A 19,441-nucleotide genomic window follows, 5' to 3' on the forward strand; every position below is an offset into this window, starting at 1 on the left:
AACTTTAACTATATATACATAAAAAAATTTAAAATCCCCATTGATAAGCTAGTTAATTGATTGAAACCGAAGAGTTTACACGGGTCAGTCACGTTAAGTTTTTTAATGCTACTAGCTACTATGAGAGAAACAGAATTTTAATTTTTTTGTTAGGATTTGATTTTCAAAATTAACGAACAAATAACCTTTTATATGATAATAGCTTTACCTGCATTAATTAATTTATTTACATATTTCTAATTTTGCGCGGGAAAAGTTCAATTTTAAAATTAAGAGGCGAGCAAAAAATTACACTTAACAAAAAGATATGAAATCCGAACAAAAACAGTTTCACTGTAAAAAATTGCGCCAAGTCCACGTTCATAAAACTCATCTCAATAACATCTGCACTTTGCAAAAAAAATAAGACTCGTTACAATAATTTTCATTCTATACAAAAAAAGTTAAATACAAAAAATACCAAGAAACCGTCATAATGTTGAAAAAATTGAAAAAATTTGTTGAAAATTTAAAAATTAAGAAAAATTTTTTTATCGTACTTGGCGCGCGTCATTGAGTACCCCAAATTTTTTCGAACGAATTTTAACCCGAGAAAAACGATTTCGCTTGAATTTATGTAATGTAAATATGTATAATTATATAATATATATATATATATATATATATATATATATATATATATATATATATATATATATATATATATATTATATCTTATCAGCTCTAATTATATAATATATGATTTCATACATTGTTATGTTTATAGATTCACATCAGTGAAGTATACTCAACGAATTAAAAACACTGCTTACTGGATTAATATCAGTTTCAGTGAAAAAATCCGTTTCGAAAATTTTTTCAGATTTTTCGTGAAAATATCTGTCAATATGGTAGTCTGGTGAAGATATCTGAAATAACACAAAATTTTTTAATTCAATTTTTTTCAGTTCCGTCATTAAGCTTTCATGAAGAAACTTGATCATGCTTCGTTTAATTGTAATTAACACATTTTGATTGGCAATCACACCGCATTTTCTCAATTTAGTCGGCCATACGTTTTATTTTTTAATCAACTCAATTTTCGCAGTGATTCCACGACAGAGTCAATGTATGCAGGCGTATTCACTTGTAAGCAAATTGCATAACCGAACAGGAGAGGGCGTTTTATTGAAATCATAAACGATGGGCGGAGAATTTAAAAATTTCTAATAAAATACGTATGCCATGTTGATTTTCCCTAACTTTTGTTAAACGTATCATAAAATAATATTTCATTAATTACATTTATGCATTTTATAGGTTGACTTACTTATAAATGTTGAAACATTAAAAGGATGTTCATGTATCCTGAAAAAATTTGGGGTACTCAATGACGCGCGCCAAGTACGATAAAAAAATTTTTTCTTAATTTTTAAATTTTCAACAAATTTTTTTCAATTTTTTCAACATTATGACGGTTTCTTGGTATTTTTTTGTATTTAACTTTTTTTTGTATAGAATGAAAATTATTGTAACGAGTCTTATTTTTTTTGCAAAGTGCAGATGTTATTGAGATGAGTTTTATGAACGTGGACTTGGCGCAATTTTTTACAGTGAAACTGTTTTTGTTCGGATATTACTGTACTTCACTCTAACAACTTGAATGCAAATTGAATTGCAGAACAAATTACGTCAAATGCATTATTATATCGACTTTGAATTGATAACTGCTTATTTTTCCTACTTTGAAGTTCAACTATTTTTTTTTTTGTCGAACATTAAGAAAACTTTTACATTTTGACTTTTGTTTAAAATATTGCAATAACTATTAGAAGTATTATTAATACTTTTCCAGAAAGGCAGAAGTTGTTTATTTATAGTTTAAAAATGTTTTCAGGCCGTTTTTTAATTCATTTTGCCTAACGACTTTGTTAATTAATTTAAGTTAACGCTGTCTCGTAAGATTGCAGCTTTTCCCCGCTTGTGTGTGTACTTTTGATGTGCAAATTTGACTTGCCAGATCGTCAGATTTCTAGATACTAACTCAGGATCATTCCGTGTCAAATCGACCACTTTTGTACATAACTTTTGTACATAAACAAAAAAAATTTTCTTCTACTCCATTAAAACCTTATTCAGTAAATTATCAGATTTTTTTTCACTTCACCAAAAAAATTAATGTTTCAAAAAAACTCTCACTACCATTTGGATCCATCGCAAAAAAAGGTTTTTTTCAACTTGCCGCTAAGAAAATTGAAAATTTTCAACTGACGGGAAGTTATTGATTTCAGTACGATTTTTGAAAGTCGTTTTCATCGAATCTCTACGTTTTGAGGTCTCAGGAAACCATTCTTACTATTCCCGCCGAGGTGTCCGGCTGTGTATATGTGTGTGTACATAAATTTTTGTCGTACGGTTTGTCGAAAACGAATCAACCTATTGAATTCTACATTACGTCATTCGAAAGGATTTATCGAAACTTGGTTATAAATCGTGCGGAAAAATCATAATAAAACTATATATACGTTTCTTGTGCTTAAAAAACTGCGTCGAATGAATTTTTGAAAACGAAAATCGAACGACGCATTCAAAAATTATGGTTATTTAAAAATTCACAAAATTGTGTTTTTCGGTTTTTTTTTTCAAGATATCTTCGAGAATTCTCAACCAATCAATACAAACCTGTACGTTTTTTTGTGCTTTTAAAAATGCGTCGAATGCTTTTTTTACAAAAGAAAATCGAACGACGCATTCAAAAGTGACTGCTGTTTAATAAATACATTTTGAGTTCGAAGAGCTCAAAATGTGCAAAACGGTGCTTTGAGCTTGAAAAGCTCAAATATTAATCAAAAAAAATTCATTTTAAGGTGCTTCAAATTCAAATTTAGCCGGAAGTTCTAGGGTTGGCTTCAAAGCTAGAGATAAAATGATTAATGAACAGTCTTAGAAAAAAAACTGTTTCCACCTCATACTTTAAATTACATCACGGACTATGACTGGTCCACTTTTAACTTCTCGCCATGGAAATCAATGATTTTATTGGTTTCACCCCGGTTTTCGAAAATTGAATTCTCACCAGACCTCCACGTTTTAAGGTCCTAATGAGCTATTTAACTATTTCTACTAGAGTTGGGTTTGCGGTGTTTGAAAGAGTTTCGTTGCTATTCGATTTTCTATGTTTGAGTCGAAGAGCTCGAAAAAGTCCAAAAGTTGTGTTTATGAGCTTGAAAAGCTCAAAACTTCGGTCAACCTTCTTCCGTTTTTTATTTTTTATTTTTTGTTGTAGTTTCAGAAAGTAAACACATAAAAATGAATCAAAGCTGTTTTCTATTTTTTCTTAAATTAACCAAAAGATTAAGCCCATCAATTATATGGTGTGACAGGGAAAACTGAACTTCCCATGGTCGTTATCGACCACTTTATTGACGCCACGATAAATGAGGGTTTTCCCTTACCGTACGATTTTTGACAAGTAGTTCAGACTTGTCACCGGGTGTGCAAATCGAAAGTCCCCACTGCTGTCCCCAAAAACAAAGCGGGGTTGACAATAGGAAAGTTCGAGAACTCGGAGTCAAGGGTTATAAAAGAGCCGACAAAAGAAACATCGAGGCTTTTTGAACCAGGCCCTGGAACAAGTAACGCTTTTTGAGCCAAGCCCTGGAACAAGTAACGCTTTTGAGCCAGGCTTTAAGCCAGTGACGCTTTGAGACAGTGAGGCTTTTGGCAAAACAGTGAGTCAGTGTAGTGCTGTGTAGTAAATTCTGTCATCAAGATTTAGGACCCTCAAGAAGGAAGTCAATGTACGATCCGGAATTGGGAACCCTTTACTTGGAGTCAGATAGTTCATTGAAGACGAGAGAGAGACCAACCAGCCGCTGATTTCGCCAGTTTCCACCAGGACATCACTCAATGTTTGGAGAGTTGTAAAAGTTAAGTCAGGTATTATTACAATTATTTCAGGCCAAGCTTGAATTTGAAAATTGAGAGGCCGAATTAACTGTAATAAAATTTTGTCAATTAATGATCGCTATTGTCTCAGATGTCACTTTTAATTTAGTAGATTCTTTTATAAGTAAATTATTCATAAACGTCAATTAATTAGTTTGTTACAAGCCTTTTAGTTATGGGAAATTATTTAGTTAAAATTATTTGATTAAGTTGAAATAGTAGAAGCATTTGTGTAATTTAGATAGTCAAGGTCACTTTGGAATATATGTAAGTTGAATATTTAATGAGGCTTGTTAAATTTGTAGAATTTGAAATTTGAAATGTTATAAAATTAATTCTAGGCCGTTAGGCTGAATTTAATTAATTTAGTAAATCTAGTAAATTAGTTTATTGAAAATAGTTAATAAATTTAATTGAATAATTTTGATTGATAAATTTTGTAATGAATTAAATTAGTGAATTTGGTAATTGGTATTAAAGAAATGTTAAGCGTAAAATTCAAAGAATTTAGATAATTAGTAACTCGGAGAAATTTGAGTAATTAGAGAAAGTGTGTATTGAGTTAGCGTCCGGTGGACGATTCTTGTATGGAATTTAGTGAGTATTTAGAAACGTTGTATAGACGCCCGAGTCGGGGGTACAACGGATTAAGTTAGGAAACCGCTGCGTAGACGCCCGAATCGGGGGCGCAGTTGGGAATAGGTTTTAATCGGTATTCCGTCAGGTTGACGAGGTAATTAATTGGTATTTTATGGTATTCCGTCAGGTTGACGAGGGAAAATTTAGATTTTAAGGTATTCCGTCGGAGTGACGAGGTTTGAATAAATTAGCAAGGGCCAACGTAAGTGAGAAGTTCTCACGATTAAGTTAGTTTAAGTTGTAAGAATAATTAGCAAGGGCTAACGTAGGTGAGAGGTTCTCACAATTAAGTTAGTTATAAGGAAATTGTTAAGTTTGTAGATTGATTGAATAAATCACTTTAATTGTTATAAATAATTTTTTCTCAGTTTTATTTACAGCCTTTCTCGGACTTCTCATGACCCTGTCTTTTTCCTCTCATGCTTCCCCGGTTTCTGAGACACCGTGTCTAAAATCCCAGTGGCGCCCTTTCTAAAGAGGAAAGGGGTAGCTAACTAGACCTGGGCTAAACCCCCCGGTTACAATGAAACACATTGTCAATGGTTAAAAAAACTTTGAATACAAGCAAGAACATTGACATTAGTAAATTCCAAAACTTACAAAGTCTTGTCAAAATTAATTCTCAAAGTCACAGGTAGAATAAATCTTTAGTGTTAAAATGGGAAGAAATCATGAAATTCATAAGAGATGCACCAGATAAAAAAAATATCTAATGCATTCTATTTTGAATACATTATTTTTCAATTTTCAATTAGGCATGAGTTATGAAAATTTTTCAACTTAAAAAAAAATTATAAATTAAATTATAAATTTCAGAGAAAACTTTTCACCGAAATAGCTTTATGCAAAACGACAGCTGTCGGAGGTAGGTAGGTATAAGAACATGTTAAACCTCGTATACTCTCGTAGAGTAAGTGTAAAAGTAATTGTAGAGCAAGTGATCGAGTAAACAACTCTTGCTGTAGTTACGTTTCGTTTCAACTCTACACCAACCAATTCTACGTTTATTCACGTACATCAGCTTGAATGATGCTTGTGGTTGAGTATGTTGCAAATGAGCATGCCGAAGATCCAAAGGAAAATGTATACATACATTTATATAGAACACGGCTCTGGGCTCTGTATAGTGAAACAAAATTAACTTTGTATCATTAACGTTTGATGGTAGAATAGATCTCATGTACATTCATACCCTTCTGTCCCTTATTTCCAGGAAGTTTGTCTGTCTGTCTGGACACTAAATTTCTATAAATTGATAGACTGTCGGCATACTCAAAATCAACACTCATCACAGAATAAAGAATAATTTAATTTTTGTTTACTGAAGTAACGAGCTGTCGAGGGGAAGAATTTTAAAATTATATTTATATTTGATTCAATGGAATATATACCAAGGTAATAATGATAATGACTATAACGTTGTTAATAATAATAACAATAACAAATGCAAGAAACAATGTTTAACTTTATGGCAACAGAGACTTTAATAATACTGAAACTGAAATTACGTAGATTATATACAATGATACAATATGGCGTATAGAGTACAGAGGGATCCTTTTATTTTACGAGCTGTCTCACAAACAATAGCCAAAAGCTAATGCAATCGTTAGCTGCTCACATTATATGTTACCTATATCGTATGTTATATACAATATACGTATCCATATAATAGGTATATATATACTTATACGCTCCAGATTATATGAGTATACATGGAAGCACGTAAATGCATCCTTGCCAATTATCTCGACTTCTGCCCGCGAGCGTGACTAGTTAAAATGAAAACCTATGAGTTTTCTGCGATTGCTTCATCTCCAATTGTTCATCAAAAAGATAAATTCTAGGATACATGTTTCACTCCACCGGACAGATAAATTTCCCATGGGCTATTCTTGTAATGTCTTTTATGCTGTTTTAATCAATTTTCATATATATTATCAAGCCTATTCTTCATTGTTTTTCATCCTTTTTTTTTTCAAAAGTATAAATAAATTTTGTTCTTCATGCAATCGATAGTTCTTTTTTCGTATATTGATACGGATGATCTAAAATAAGATAATAAATACATCAAAGCCATCAATTATGCTTTTTAACATGCATAATATAATAGTATAGAGTTAACTTGAGTTGTAAGCATCTCTCTATTTTATTCTTACTGAAATTTTAGTTAAGTGTAGGCTAGTATTAAGTGTTAATTTTGATTTTGATGTTTTCTAAAACACAAAATTTCGTGCATCAAACTGGTATATAAAGTTGCACAAGCTAGCTTTTATTGAATGGATTTTTCAGTGATTAAAAAATTATAAATTTTCAAGAAAATTTTATGGTTAAGTTTTGGTATTTCTCTGCGCAATTATTTGACGCATCATCCACAGTGTTATTCTTTAGTGTGTTAATTGTCAGCAATTGTCAGCAAGACATTTTAAGTGTGTATTACACTAACAAGTATCAATGTGGAGAGGTCTGTTTACATTTTCTACTGCTGTAGTAGTGTGAGTGACAGGCATATTGTATATGTTTCCTACTTGGTTTCATGTTTGTTTTCATGATATGTCTGAAATAAAACTCATGTCTCCAAATTAATGCAATAAATTGTTGACAACTTTATTTATTATTTGTGTTAATTGATCAGTTATGTCATTTCTATTTGATACTTGTTTTAGATGCAAATCCTCTCTCAAAACACCGTACACATGTGATACTTGTAATAAATCTTTTCATCGAAGTTGTGCATGTAATTATATAAAGTCAAGAACTAAGGATGACTGCTGTAGACAAAAATTTGATTATCTATTAAGTTCGATCTTAGTAAATAAAATAAACTTAGTAAATAAAGATAATACCAAGTCTAAAACCATTAAAATTCGTCTTAATTCCTTAAGATCAGTAACCTCTAACAACTCATCAAATTCGAGTTTTAAATCTGCACAGTCAACGGATAGGCCATCTCAAAATAGTAGATCAAAACAGAAATCTGGTGTCATTTCGCCAGTCTCTCCTCAGTGCTCAGAATCTTCTGTCAGCGACTCAGTGTTTTTACCAGATTCTGGAAAATTGTCAATGGCGACTATGCACTCAAATTCTGTTGAAGTTAATGCAACTATGGTCAGTGCCTCCACAAGTACAGCTATTGTAAATGCTCTTCCGTCGAATTGGTCATCATTGTCAGCTGATGACAAATTGACCTTAGTCATGAAATCGGTCGCGCAAATTCCGTCTCTCACTACGGAATTCAAGTTGTTGTCATCGAAGATTGATGACTTTAACAAGCGCTTGAACAGTATTCAAGAAGAACAATCTGCGACAAAAGTAAAGTTAGCGAGTATAAACACAAATGTACTAGCAAATACTGATAAAATCTCAAAAATGGTTACTGCTTTAGAAGAACTTAGAGAAGATACGAATTTGAATACAAGAAAAGCTAAGACATTGGCTGATCAAATGGCCTCACTCAAATCAAGTTGTTCAGTAAATCAGGATGTATCAACTTCTTCAACAAATACACGAGTTTCGTCTGAATTAATTATCACTGGAATCCCGGATTGTGTTACTGAAAGTTTGTCATCATTAGAGATTGCATCAGGAGTCTTTGAAGTGCTAAATATTTCTAATTTAATAACTGACATTTTAACTATTCGAAAAATAGATAAAAAACAAAAAACTAATAGTATTGATAACAATAGTAATATAGAAAATGTAAAAGGTAGACCCAAGTTGCACTCGTTTATACTTCAGATGAAGTCTCAGCAAGTTCGGGATCATATTATTGACTCTAGAAAGAAATTAAGAAATTTATTCATTAAAAATGTTTTTCCTCAGATTACTGGTGATTCGTATCAGGGAAATATTTATATTAATGAATTTTTAAATGTAGATACTCACAAATTGTTATTAAATACTAAACATAAGGCCAAGAATCTACACTTTAAGTATGTCTGGGTGCAAAATGGGTCTATATATGTCAAAAAGGATAAAAATTCCTTAAAAATTAAAATTTGCTCTGATCTAGATTTAGATAACCTTGAATAACGCCATGTTGATTTAACCAATATCAATGATAATAAACTTACGTCACTTAGGCTTTTAAGTTTTAATATAAATAGTTTAAATGGTCATATTGCTCAATTCTTAGATTTAGTTGCAGAGACTAAGCCACATGTTATTGCACTGACTGAAACTTGGTTGAAGCCGGTGCATGACTATTCAGTGTTTTGCTTAGATGATTATATGATATTTAGGAGAGATCGCAATCTAATTAATTCAAAAACAGGACGAGTGTTTATGGGTGGAGGTGTTGCTTGTTTGGTTCACAAATCATTAAAATCTAAGATACTTCATGTCTCTGTTACGGATCATATTAATCAACCAGAATATTTAATTATAGATGTTGTTTCAGTCTCGAATTGTCATCTTCTATTGGCAGTGATCTATCGAAGGCCTCAAGGCAATCTTTTAAATGAATTTTTTGAGGTTATTTCAAAGTTAATGCCTAATTATAAAAATCTTATTATTACAGGTGATCTAAATTGTGACCTATTAGAGTCTTCGTATGTTTCTAATCATTTAAAAACATTTATTTCAGAATTGTCTCTGTATTGTGTTCCTTATGAAGCTACTCATCACTCAAATAATAATGATTTGTGGCTTGATGTTGTTTTATTAGATAATAGATGTAAACTGGGTAATTATCATAAGTCTCAACAACCGTTTATAAGTGGGCATGGTTATTTAATTTGTGAATATGTTTTTGAAATCACCAAAAAATTTAATAAGATTGTTACTTTTAGGCGTTTCTCTGACTCCAACTATAATGCCCTGTGTAATTCTATCATGCAATCACTAAATATAGACAAGGAAATATTAAAAAAATCCGATCCCAATGATTTATTACATTTCTTCCATTCGAATATTATTGCTTCACTTGATGAATTTGCTTCCCTTCAATCACGTAAAGTAGTGAAGGCCCCAAATCCGTGGATGTCAAATGAGCTTAAAGAAAAATGTAAAAATCGTGATTTTATATATAAACGTGCAAAAAGAAACAACGATATTAAACTACTTCGAGTGTACAGGTCAATTAGAAAACAGTTAAAGATGGAAATTAACAGTGCGAGAGAAAATTATTTGCAGAATGTACTAACCAATCTTCCTCAAGGAATTAATATTTGGGGCAAATTAAAACATTTAGGACTACTCAAAAGATCCGATTCCTCTCCTCTGAAATATTTTAATGCCTCTGATCTAAATAATTACTTTGCTAATATAGTAAGGAAGCATCCTCCTTGTGATCTTGATTATATTAACTCGCTGCAATTGTTATGTAGTAGTCAAGTTACATGCTCCTTCACGTGGTCTAAAATTGATATAGTAGAGGTTATCAAAGCGTTGCATTTAACGCTTAGTAAATCTAAGGGAAAGAGTCCTGATGGGTTAGATCTCCGCTGGCTTAAAAACCATATTCCTCAAATTTCTATATTTCTTACAGCTCTCTTTAACAGGTCGCTTGAAACAGGTATATTCCCGCAAAATTAGAAAACGATTTTATTATCCCCTTGAATAAAATATCACCCCCACGTACACTCTCCGATACTCGTCCAATAGCAAATACATCTTGTTTAAGCAAAGTATTTGAACGATTAATAGCCAATCAAATGATGAATTATCTTGAGACTAATGAACTACTCGACAAGTTTCAGTCTGGTTTCAGAAAACATCATGGAACACAATCAGCCCTTTTAAAACTAGTGGATGATGTTAGTAAAGCAATAGATGATAATAAATTGACGCTTTTGGTTCTTTTCGATTTAACTAAGGCGTTTGATTACGTGAATCCAAAGGTTATTTTGAAGACCTTGATCGAACTAGGCTTTTCCTGTGATACAATAAATTGGTTCTTTTCATATCTCACGAACAGAAGTCAGTCAGTGGTGAATGAACAAGAGATACCAGTTGGTTTTTTGGAAACTTTGTCCGGCGTCCCTCAAGGATCGGTCCTTGGTCCGATTTTATTCCTTCTAGTCATGAACTCAGTTACTAAGCGGATTATGTACAGCCGATATGGTTTATATGCCGATGACACGTACATTTATATCCACTTTTATTATCCTTACCAATTACAAGATGCAGTGAGACTGATGAATATTGATGCCCTTGCGGTTGTAGAATGGGCTAGAGAAAATGGTCTTGAAGTTAATCTCTTAAAAACAATGGCTATGCTATTAGGATCGAATAATAGAGTAAAAGCGCTCCAGCGTGAAGGCTTACCACCTATCATTATTGATGACGTGGCTTTACCCTATACAGAGTCTACAAAATGTCTGGGCCTCCACTTATCGTGTAACTTGTCCTGGAACTGTCATATCTCAAAAACTGTCAGCAAAATAAACTCAACTCTATATAGTTTAAAATTACGTAAAAATATTTATACTGTTGATATTAAAAAACTATTAGTCTCTGCAACTATTCTACCTTTAATCGATTACTGTTCTATAGTTCTGATGAATTCAACTTATGATAATGATTGCAAGCTCCAGCGTGCTTTAAATTCAGCTATACGCTTTATTTATGGCTTAAAACGTGCTGAACACATTACCCCGTATAGACGTGAACTTGGTTGGCTTTCTATTAAAAATCGTCGCATTTACTTTGCAGCATGTTATTTTTATAAGCTTTTAGTGATTGGTAAACCAAATTATTTACGAGATCTGTTCATTGATAATGATGATGTTAGACGCTCAGAAAGATTGGCGGCTAAGAAAAATAATTTTAATTTTAAATTGCCTAATTATACAACAACACAATATGAAAACTCTTTTGTAATTACTGTTATACGATTATGGGAGGAGTTACCATCTGATATTATTGATTCCTCAAGCTTAGATATTTTCAAAAATAAAGTCTATGACTATTTATTTAAACTAGATATTTAATAGTTCTTTACAAATCTCTCATGTAAACTTTTATTTATTAAATTGGTTAAATCATGTATTATATTACTTGATGAATAAGTTAAATCGTGTATTATAATTATAATCCTAATAATTACTTATTTATATATCTGCTTGATCTTTTACTTGATCTGTGCATTATTTTTTTTCATTATTTTTACAGCTAATATTGTACTTTTATGTATTTTTTTTATATTGTTAACATACATTTGTATAAATTTGCCATTCGGCCAATTAGGCCTTGGTATAAATGAATGAATAAATCTAATCTAATCTAATACGTTGTGATAATGAATATCTTTTAAATTGCTATCACTTTGAGTGCTTAACTTGTTTAACTTACATTTTTCCGTTCTTAAAATAATCGCAATACAAAGTAGAAAATTTTTCGTCAAGTTTACACAAATTTAGTGTTATTTCAACTTAATCCATGTATATTAGCGAAATAACAAATAGATGTTAAAAGTATATTAAGATTAACATTTTTGTGTATTTATAAACGGATTGATTGAAAAATACAAACGATTAACATCAATTAACACACTAAAATGTTAAAATTTAACAGAAAATCTTTAACATTTTACGAAATGACAAAAAATTTTTTACTGTCTAATCTTCACAGTCAACAAAATAAAACGTGTGCATTATTTTATCATCAACATAATGAGAACATGATTCCTTACGTCCGGGCAACAATAACAATAAATTGAACAGCCCGTTAAATTCGAAATTAATCACTGAAGATTATATGTCTCGGAAGGAGGGAACCGCGCCTATTGGTAATTGCATGCAACATGTGAAAACGAGAACGCGAATTGAATGAAGCCGAATAATTGAATTTGTATTAAAAATTCACACCCACACATATACATACAGACATACAGACAGCATCGCGGGAGCAGTCAGGGAAGCTTACTGAGACCTTAAAACGTCGAGATCTGATAGAAACTCGATTTTGGCAAAACGGGGTGAAACAATAACTTCCCGATTTTTGAAAATCTTCGATTTTCTTGGCGGGAAGTTAAAAAAACATTTTTTTCGATTTTTTTTTTTTCGGTCCAAATTGTATTCAAAATTGTTATTATCCAGATTAAGAAAACTGTTTTTCGACTATTAATTAAATAAAAAATCAAGTTTATCAGACCACAAACGCAATGTTGACAATTATTGCAATTAAGTGTGAAATAATCGTCAAAATTGCGTTTGTGGTCTCATCAACCTGATTTAATATTTAATTAATTCCTTTTAGGCCTGATTTAAACAATGATGGATGATATTTTTCAACTCGGAAGTGACTGTGAGAAAAATTTTGATTTCTTCAGTTAAAAAATAAAATTGGTCAAAATTTTCAACACACCAATTTCTCACCACAATATTGTTCTTTTTTTTTTTTCCTTGGTGTATTATATAACTTTACATTAAATTCAAAGTTCTGTAAAGAAAGCTTTTCGCCGAAATAGCGTGAAATTATTAATTCTTAATTTTCAGGCCTTCAAACTCTATATTTTATCTTGATACTTACTTTTCTATCAAAAGTTTTTATTTGGTGAAACCAATAACATACATTGTTTGGTAGCGAGGTATAGAATCTCAATTAACGTTGATATCATTTTCAATAATCATAACTATAATTCCAATTCTAAAACACAAACTTTGACTGAAGATATTTAATTTTTAAGCCTCTGCATTGATGTCTTCGAAAAAATTTCTGATCGATTAAAATAAATTCGTGAGAGTTCGAAAACGTTTATTAACTAAAGCATTGAGGATGGCTTATGATCTACACTTATTAACTATCTTGTTTAAAGTTTTTCCACTCTTTAAATCTTTCTCTATGTGCGCATTCTGCAGATAGCTCTAAAAGACAAATTGAATTTTCAGCGGTTTCATCAAGTGCAAGTGTGTATCTGTGTGATAAGAGATATAGTGCAACATAAAGCGAGTAATTGGCTGGTGGCAAACAGTGAGATCAACGTCCAGAGGCGTGTATATATATTTGGTACACAAAACTCCAAAGCAATACGATGTTGAATAAGGAGGAGAATAAACTTTTCAAACTGTATATCCACGCCGTTAACTCAATGGCTAACGAGCGATGGTGCGGGTATCTCACGAATCCTAATTTCCACTCTCTCAATGATAAATCTCGTCGGTATAACACAAACAGAAAAACAACAAATAAAATAAATATGATACGATACAGACAAACAAATCCTCATTTTTGTTGTGTCGCATTTTGCATTCAAAAGTAAACTAACTAAAATCGACATAGTGGCTACATTTCCACGCTTTCTATTAATGATAATCGACTTAAAACTGTCAATACTGCAGCTTTTTGATACGGCAATTTAATTTAAGATAGTTTAGTGCATGATATAGTTTACGTTATTGCTTTCTCTCTCACTCGCTACCTTTTTTTATACATTATTTACTGCTTTTACTCAAAAAAAGCGTGAAAAACTCAACAAATGAAAATCAAAAATTGCATGATATAGTTTAAAAAGTTAGGGGTGAGATAATTTTTCAATATTTTTGCATTACATTTTTGATTAAACATTAAAAATAGAAAAATTATGCAGATCCATGAATCTACACACAAAAAACAAATTTCTTGCGCCAAGAAAATTTTAAGGAAATCAAAAGTTATTTTGGAGCAAGAAGACATTTTCTTGGCTCAAGAAATTTATCTTATCTCAAGAGACTTTGACTTCATTCAAGAAATTTTCAATCTTCCTTGATATTTTCTTGAGCCAAGAAAATTTACACTTCAGTCAAGAATTTTTTTTTTTTCAGTGTATTACACAGAAAAAAAATGTTCTTGAATCAAGTATATATTTTTGAAGAGCTCAATATTATTGATTTGAGTAGAAAAATTCTTGATTTCAGAAAATTTTTCTTGATTTGAGGAAATTTTACTTAATTCAAGAATTTTTCTCTTAATTCAAGCCTATTTTTTTCTGTGTATACTCTCATATCAGGCTATGTTTGAGCGTAAAAAACTTATTTATTGTAATTTTTTATTTCTTCTATAAATGTGTTCGTCAATTACATGTCACATTAAATTTAACAAAATTAATTAAGAAGTCGATTAAACTATATCTATATTATATAAGAAGATTTGCTAGATGAGTTGCAGAAATGTAAAATAAAAAATACAAATCTATGGGATAAATCAATTAATCCAACAGTAATATAATTCGCTTATGATCATAACTTTTATAACTTAAAAACCGAAAGTATTGTCATCTTGACTCATTCAAAATTTACGGCACAGTAATCGCTGCAAGACAGTTTATAGAACGCACTAAGAATAATGTACTTTGCGAGATTTTTTCTGTAAATTTCTGACTAAAGCCGCTTATAAAACTAATTCAAATAAATCCTCATTCTGTGTTAAATTCCCACAGCTTGAAAGACTCTGCAGCTTATAACATGACTTTTGCATTCAGTGGTAATTGATAATAAGCGTGAAGATTCATCATTGGAAAGTAGTTTGCAACTTCTATGCGATACAAGGCGCAATTCTCAACTTATTATTGATGCAACTGTGTTTGTCGAAGCGATTATGAAACAATAAAAAGAGAAAAAAGTATACTAAATGTTCGTGAGTTGATTATATTTATTTCAATTAAGTACTTTGTAACCTACCAATCTTCTTAGTTCATAAATGAGTTTAATCTCATTATTAACCGGGAATCCCTCGTAGAGTCAACAATTGAAATTAAGATATTTATCTCAAGTGTTTCGTTGATAATTCGATTTCAGTTGGAGAAATTATTAAATGATAGTGTTATGAAAACAATTCAAATAAATATACCGGTGGTATTCAAAAATAGAAATTACTAAATGATATCATTGTTTCATTAAGTATTACAGTTGCGATCTGTTATCGGAACCAGTAATCCCAACAATCATGATTACATCTACTTAAGTAATTTACTGAAATAAATTAAGAAATTACTAAAATATTAAATATAATTTATATGAGGAAAAAAACCCATATTTAAAAAAATTTATTTGTTGGATTTTTATTTATTTACACTTAAACAGACACGTTGAGTTTGAGACAAAATCAAATGAAATCGTTTGATACGTGGCTTCGAAACTTGATGAACAGGTTATATACAGTTCAGCAGCTTAAAGCTTACTGGTACTTCTATTTCAGTATTTCAACATGTCACAGACAAGACTTTAAATCTGTACTATATCATCTATTTGGCGGCGACCATTCAGACTGTGTGTGAGAAAGTCACACTGCTCTGCAACAGAAGAGCTTTCAAAAGTTATACGACAAACAGTGCAGTGAGTGAGTTGTTGTCCGAACAATCATACCCGCCCCGGTTAGAACAGAGAAAGAAAATAAAAAAGACAATTTGTTAGAGTAAAGTTTTGAATCGTTCATTTGTACACATTTAAAAATAAAAAGTTCATTACTATCAATGTATATGTTTTTTAACACTGGAAAAGTGAACTTTTAGCCCGACTATTTTACTTAATACCCTTCCTCGTAAAAAAAACTTTCTCATAAGATTTGATCAGATAATTTTATATATAGATCCATGCATAAATTTTGGTATGTCGATTTTTAACGTCAAATTTGAGCAAAGAAAAAACGCGAACTTCCTGGCCCCACTCATCAGGACTTGTCTGACTTGAAATGGCTAAATATATCTTGATATGACTTAGTGTGCCTTCATCAAACCTGATTTCATACTTGAGGAGCTGATTTTCAAAAGGATATCTTCTCATTTTTTAAAAAAGCAGTTTTTTAAACTTTTAAATATTAATTCCTTCGAGAATTATAAAGATTCCTAAATGAAAATCGAATTGTAGCTTCATAACCGATAACACTTTATAGCAAAATTAAAAAAGTTCGATAAAAATATTTAGAATTGAAGATAACCAGTTTTTTGTCTCGATTAATCAAAAATAAAAAGATACCCTTTTGAAAATCAGCTCCTCACTTATTTTTTTATCAAAGGTAGCATTAAAAATCTCGAATAGAGGGCGCATGATCGCTAAATCGTCTCCTTACATAAGAGTAAAGTTTGGTGTTATAAATTTTAAAATAGAGAGTACTTATTTGCTTCTTCATAGAAGCTTATATGAAACTGGCTTTTATTATAACCAACTATCGATCTAATTCTTGTCTAATACGACACATTAATTGACAAACACATTCTAGAAAAAATAAATCTAGATAAAACCATAAATGTTCACTCTATGAATCAATTTTTTTGGAAACTAGTAGTGATCTTAACCTTGATTATTACTAAGGGCAGGTGATTGTTGTATGTATAATATGAGGTTAAATTTTACTTTGTTTTATTTATAACTCACTGTTAATTACACCAATAATGAATACTGAATTTAAAATTTAATAAATATAATATTGGTTAATAAGTAATGAATTAATTCTATATGCTTAGTAATTAGTTTACGTTAGATATACGTATGTTTGATAATATTCTGATTATATTATTGTAAACAAGAGATTTTTCGTACAGATGCAGGTATCATAAATAAAGGGATTATAATTTAGTAGAAATTTCAAATGGAAAAAAACTAAGTTGTAAATAAAGTGTCCTTGCGAAGGATCAAAAAAATTAAACATTTACTAGAATTTTTAAGATAATTGTTAGAGTATTGAAATGAAGAGTCATAATAATTTTTAAATACTTGGGAAAACTTTGCGCTAGCTATTGTCAAGGATACGTATACTTATAACTTCACATATTATTTCTTCGTACGCAACAATAAATGACAATATCAATCCATATATAGACAGACATGAAGGATAATTTTCATTTTAAATAAAATTTCTTATTTGTTTAATCCATCTTTTAATCTGTAACATCTCAACGATAAAATTTATTCGTCTTAAAAAGTGATTTTAACATTCATCATTCTAGTTATAATCAGGTTTTTTCATATACAAGATGAACAAATATTTTCATCGTTAGATAAAACCATATCTCGGGTTGAAAAACTGGTCGTTAGAATAGGTAATAGTGTTCGAAATAGCAATGATACCCATACAAGTTCATGCACACAAGAATAACTAGAAAGGGCTGTTTGTATTATAACCAGGTATACTTTGTGCCTTTCATGTAGACAGTAATCATCATCCAGTCAGTATCAATCGAGTTTTCGTGAGTAATAGTCGACTTCTGTACTTACGTTATTACAATTACGTTATTTATTCATATGAATCATTCGGCAAAAATTTATTGATAGTGTAACGACGAAGGTGATAAATGTTGAGCGTTTTTAAGATTAGTAATACTCTCAAGTGTATGATGTCAGATTTGTCAAGTATAAACAAACAGTATCGAGTAGTGAATAGCTAGATAAAATATACTTTGTCTTGTTTCTTTTAATGCGATGTTCCATAGGTGTAACTACTACATATCAAACGATATTTTGGTATATTTGTATATTATTAACCAAGTATTATACATACATACATTATACATACCTTAACGAAGTATTCTCCATACTACAAGTGTCAAATATCAAATACAAAGGCTCGTTTAATTTATTTAATAGATTTGCCTATGAAACGTCATATTAGAGAAAGAGAGACACAGATAACTTGCGATAATTTTTTATTAATTGATAATTATATAGTTCGATTAATGATAATAAAAAGAGTAGTAGTCATCAATAGATTGAAAAATTAATCCTCCTGAGTGATCTAATTAAACATCAATCCTCTACTGATCTGATGAATATTTCAACAAATATTTTAAGTCTAGAACGAGACTAATTGGCTTCTTCGTTTGTTTATAATGTTTTGGGTGCACATTTGTCTAACATTTCATTCTTAAAAAAATGATGATCTTCAAAAAATAAAACACTTTTAGTTTGTATTTAATTTAATAAAAAATTGATAAGATAATTTAGCTATTTACCTTACTGAAGGATTAGAACGATCATAGTCAATTAATAAAAAATTAAATATGGTTTATCAATACAATATAGTGGATTTTTTAGGTATGCTGAATTAAGATACATTACTGGCAGGTCGTTAAGTAGTAATGTATATTTTTAGAAATTTTTAATCGAAAAACATAAAATTTTTTAACTGTAAGAAGCATTAAATTACAACACAAAGATTTGACAACGTTGTATAACATTTTTAGTTAAAAAATAAAAAAAAAAGTCTATTACATACGGTAACTTTCATTGTTACAAAGATCACAATATTTACTTATATCTGTCACTTAGTTTATACCACTCAAACCAATAAATTGATACAATTAAAATATTTCTCAACTTATAAGAAAAAAGCGATTGAGATAAATTATCTTAATTTGATCTAATAAATGCTGATATATCTTTTTGATGAATGTTTATATCTGTATCTATATATTTAATTTACGTCACGATTATCTTCTGAGCTACTTTAATTATAACTTAAGCACGCGTTATACGAGTCAAAGTCACTTATATTAAGAATAGATAAAATAAAACGACTGGCTTCTTCGCTCTGATATTATCTGTGAAGATATTTGTATATTATATATGTATATATGTATTGTGGACATAATCAATTTCCTAGACATTTGCTTATCACTAAAATATTCTCATGGGAATGCCTGATAATCTTGAATTGCAGCTTTCCAAGGCTGCCGAGAAATCTCGAATATTCCTCTTACTTGCTTAAAACGGAATTTCTTTTTAATAAAATAGGAATGGGAGAAGTTTCTGCATACGATAAAATAATAAAATATTATTATTATTATTATTATTTTATTTTTTTTATTATTTATTTTATATTTTTATGTTAATTAATTTTTATCTATTTATTGATATCTCCCCATCAATAACTTTGATTAATAAGGTATTTTGTAATGCTAAATAGTAAAACTACAATTATCATAAGTTCAATAATGATTTTAAAATATACAACAGTACATGCT

The 19,441-nt window shown here is 30.3% G+C and overlaps 1 protein-coding gene across 3 annotated transcripts in view; it reads left to right on the forward strand.

Moving 5' to 3' along the window:
• Nucleotides 1–9,151, forward strand: part of LOC141535623 (uncharacterized) — a 41,812-nt gene extending 32,661 nt beyond the window's left edge. For 2 of the 3 annotated variants that reach the window (XM_074255622.1, XM_074255623.1), the window contains one exon: nucleotides 4,652–9,151. In XM_074255622.1, the coding sequence (XP_074111723.1) occupies nucleotides 7,204–8,598 (1,395 nt within the window). In that variant the 5' untranslated portion in view covers nucleotides 4,652–7,203 and the 3' untranslated portion in view covers nucleotides 8,599–9,151. Of the gene's footprint in view, nucleotides 1–4,628 lie in introns of those variants that run through there. The other variant, XM_074255624.1, reaches the window with a different exon arrangement.
• The last annotated feature ends 10,290 nt before the right edge of the window (nucleotides 9,152–19,441 follow it).

Source organism: Cotesia typhae, unplaced genomic scaffold, assembly GCF_013202065.1.
Source record: "Cotesia typhae breed Kobodo isofemale line unplaced genomic scaffold, CoteBio_Ctyphae scaffold_152, whole genome shotgun sequence".
Taxonomy (NCBI): Eukaryota; Metazoa; Arthropoda; class Insecta; order Hymenoptera; family Braconidae; genus Cotesia; species Cotesia typhae.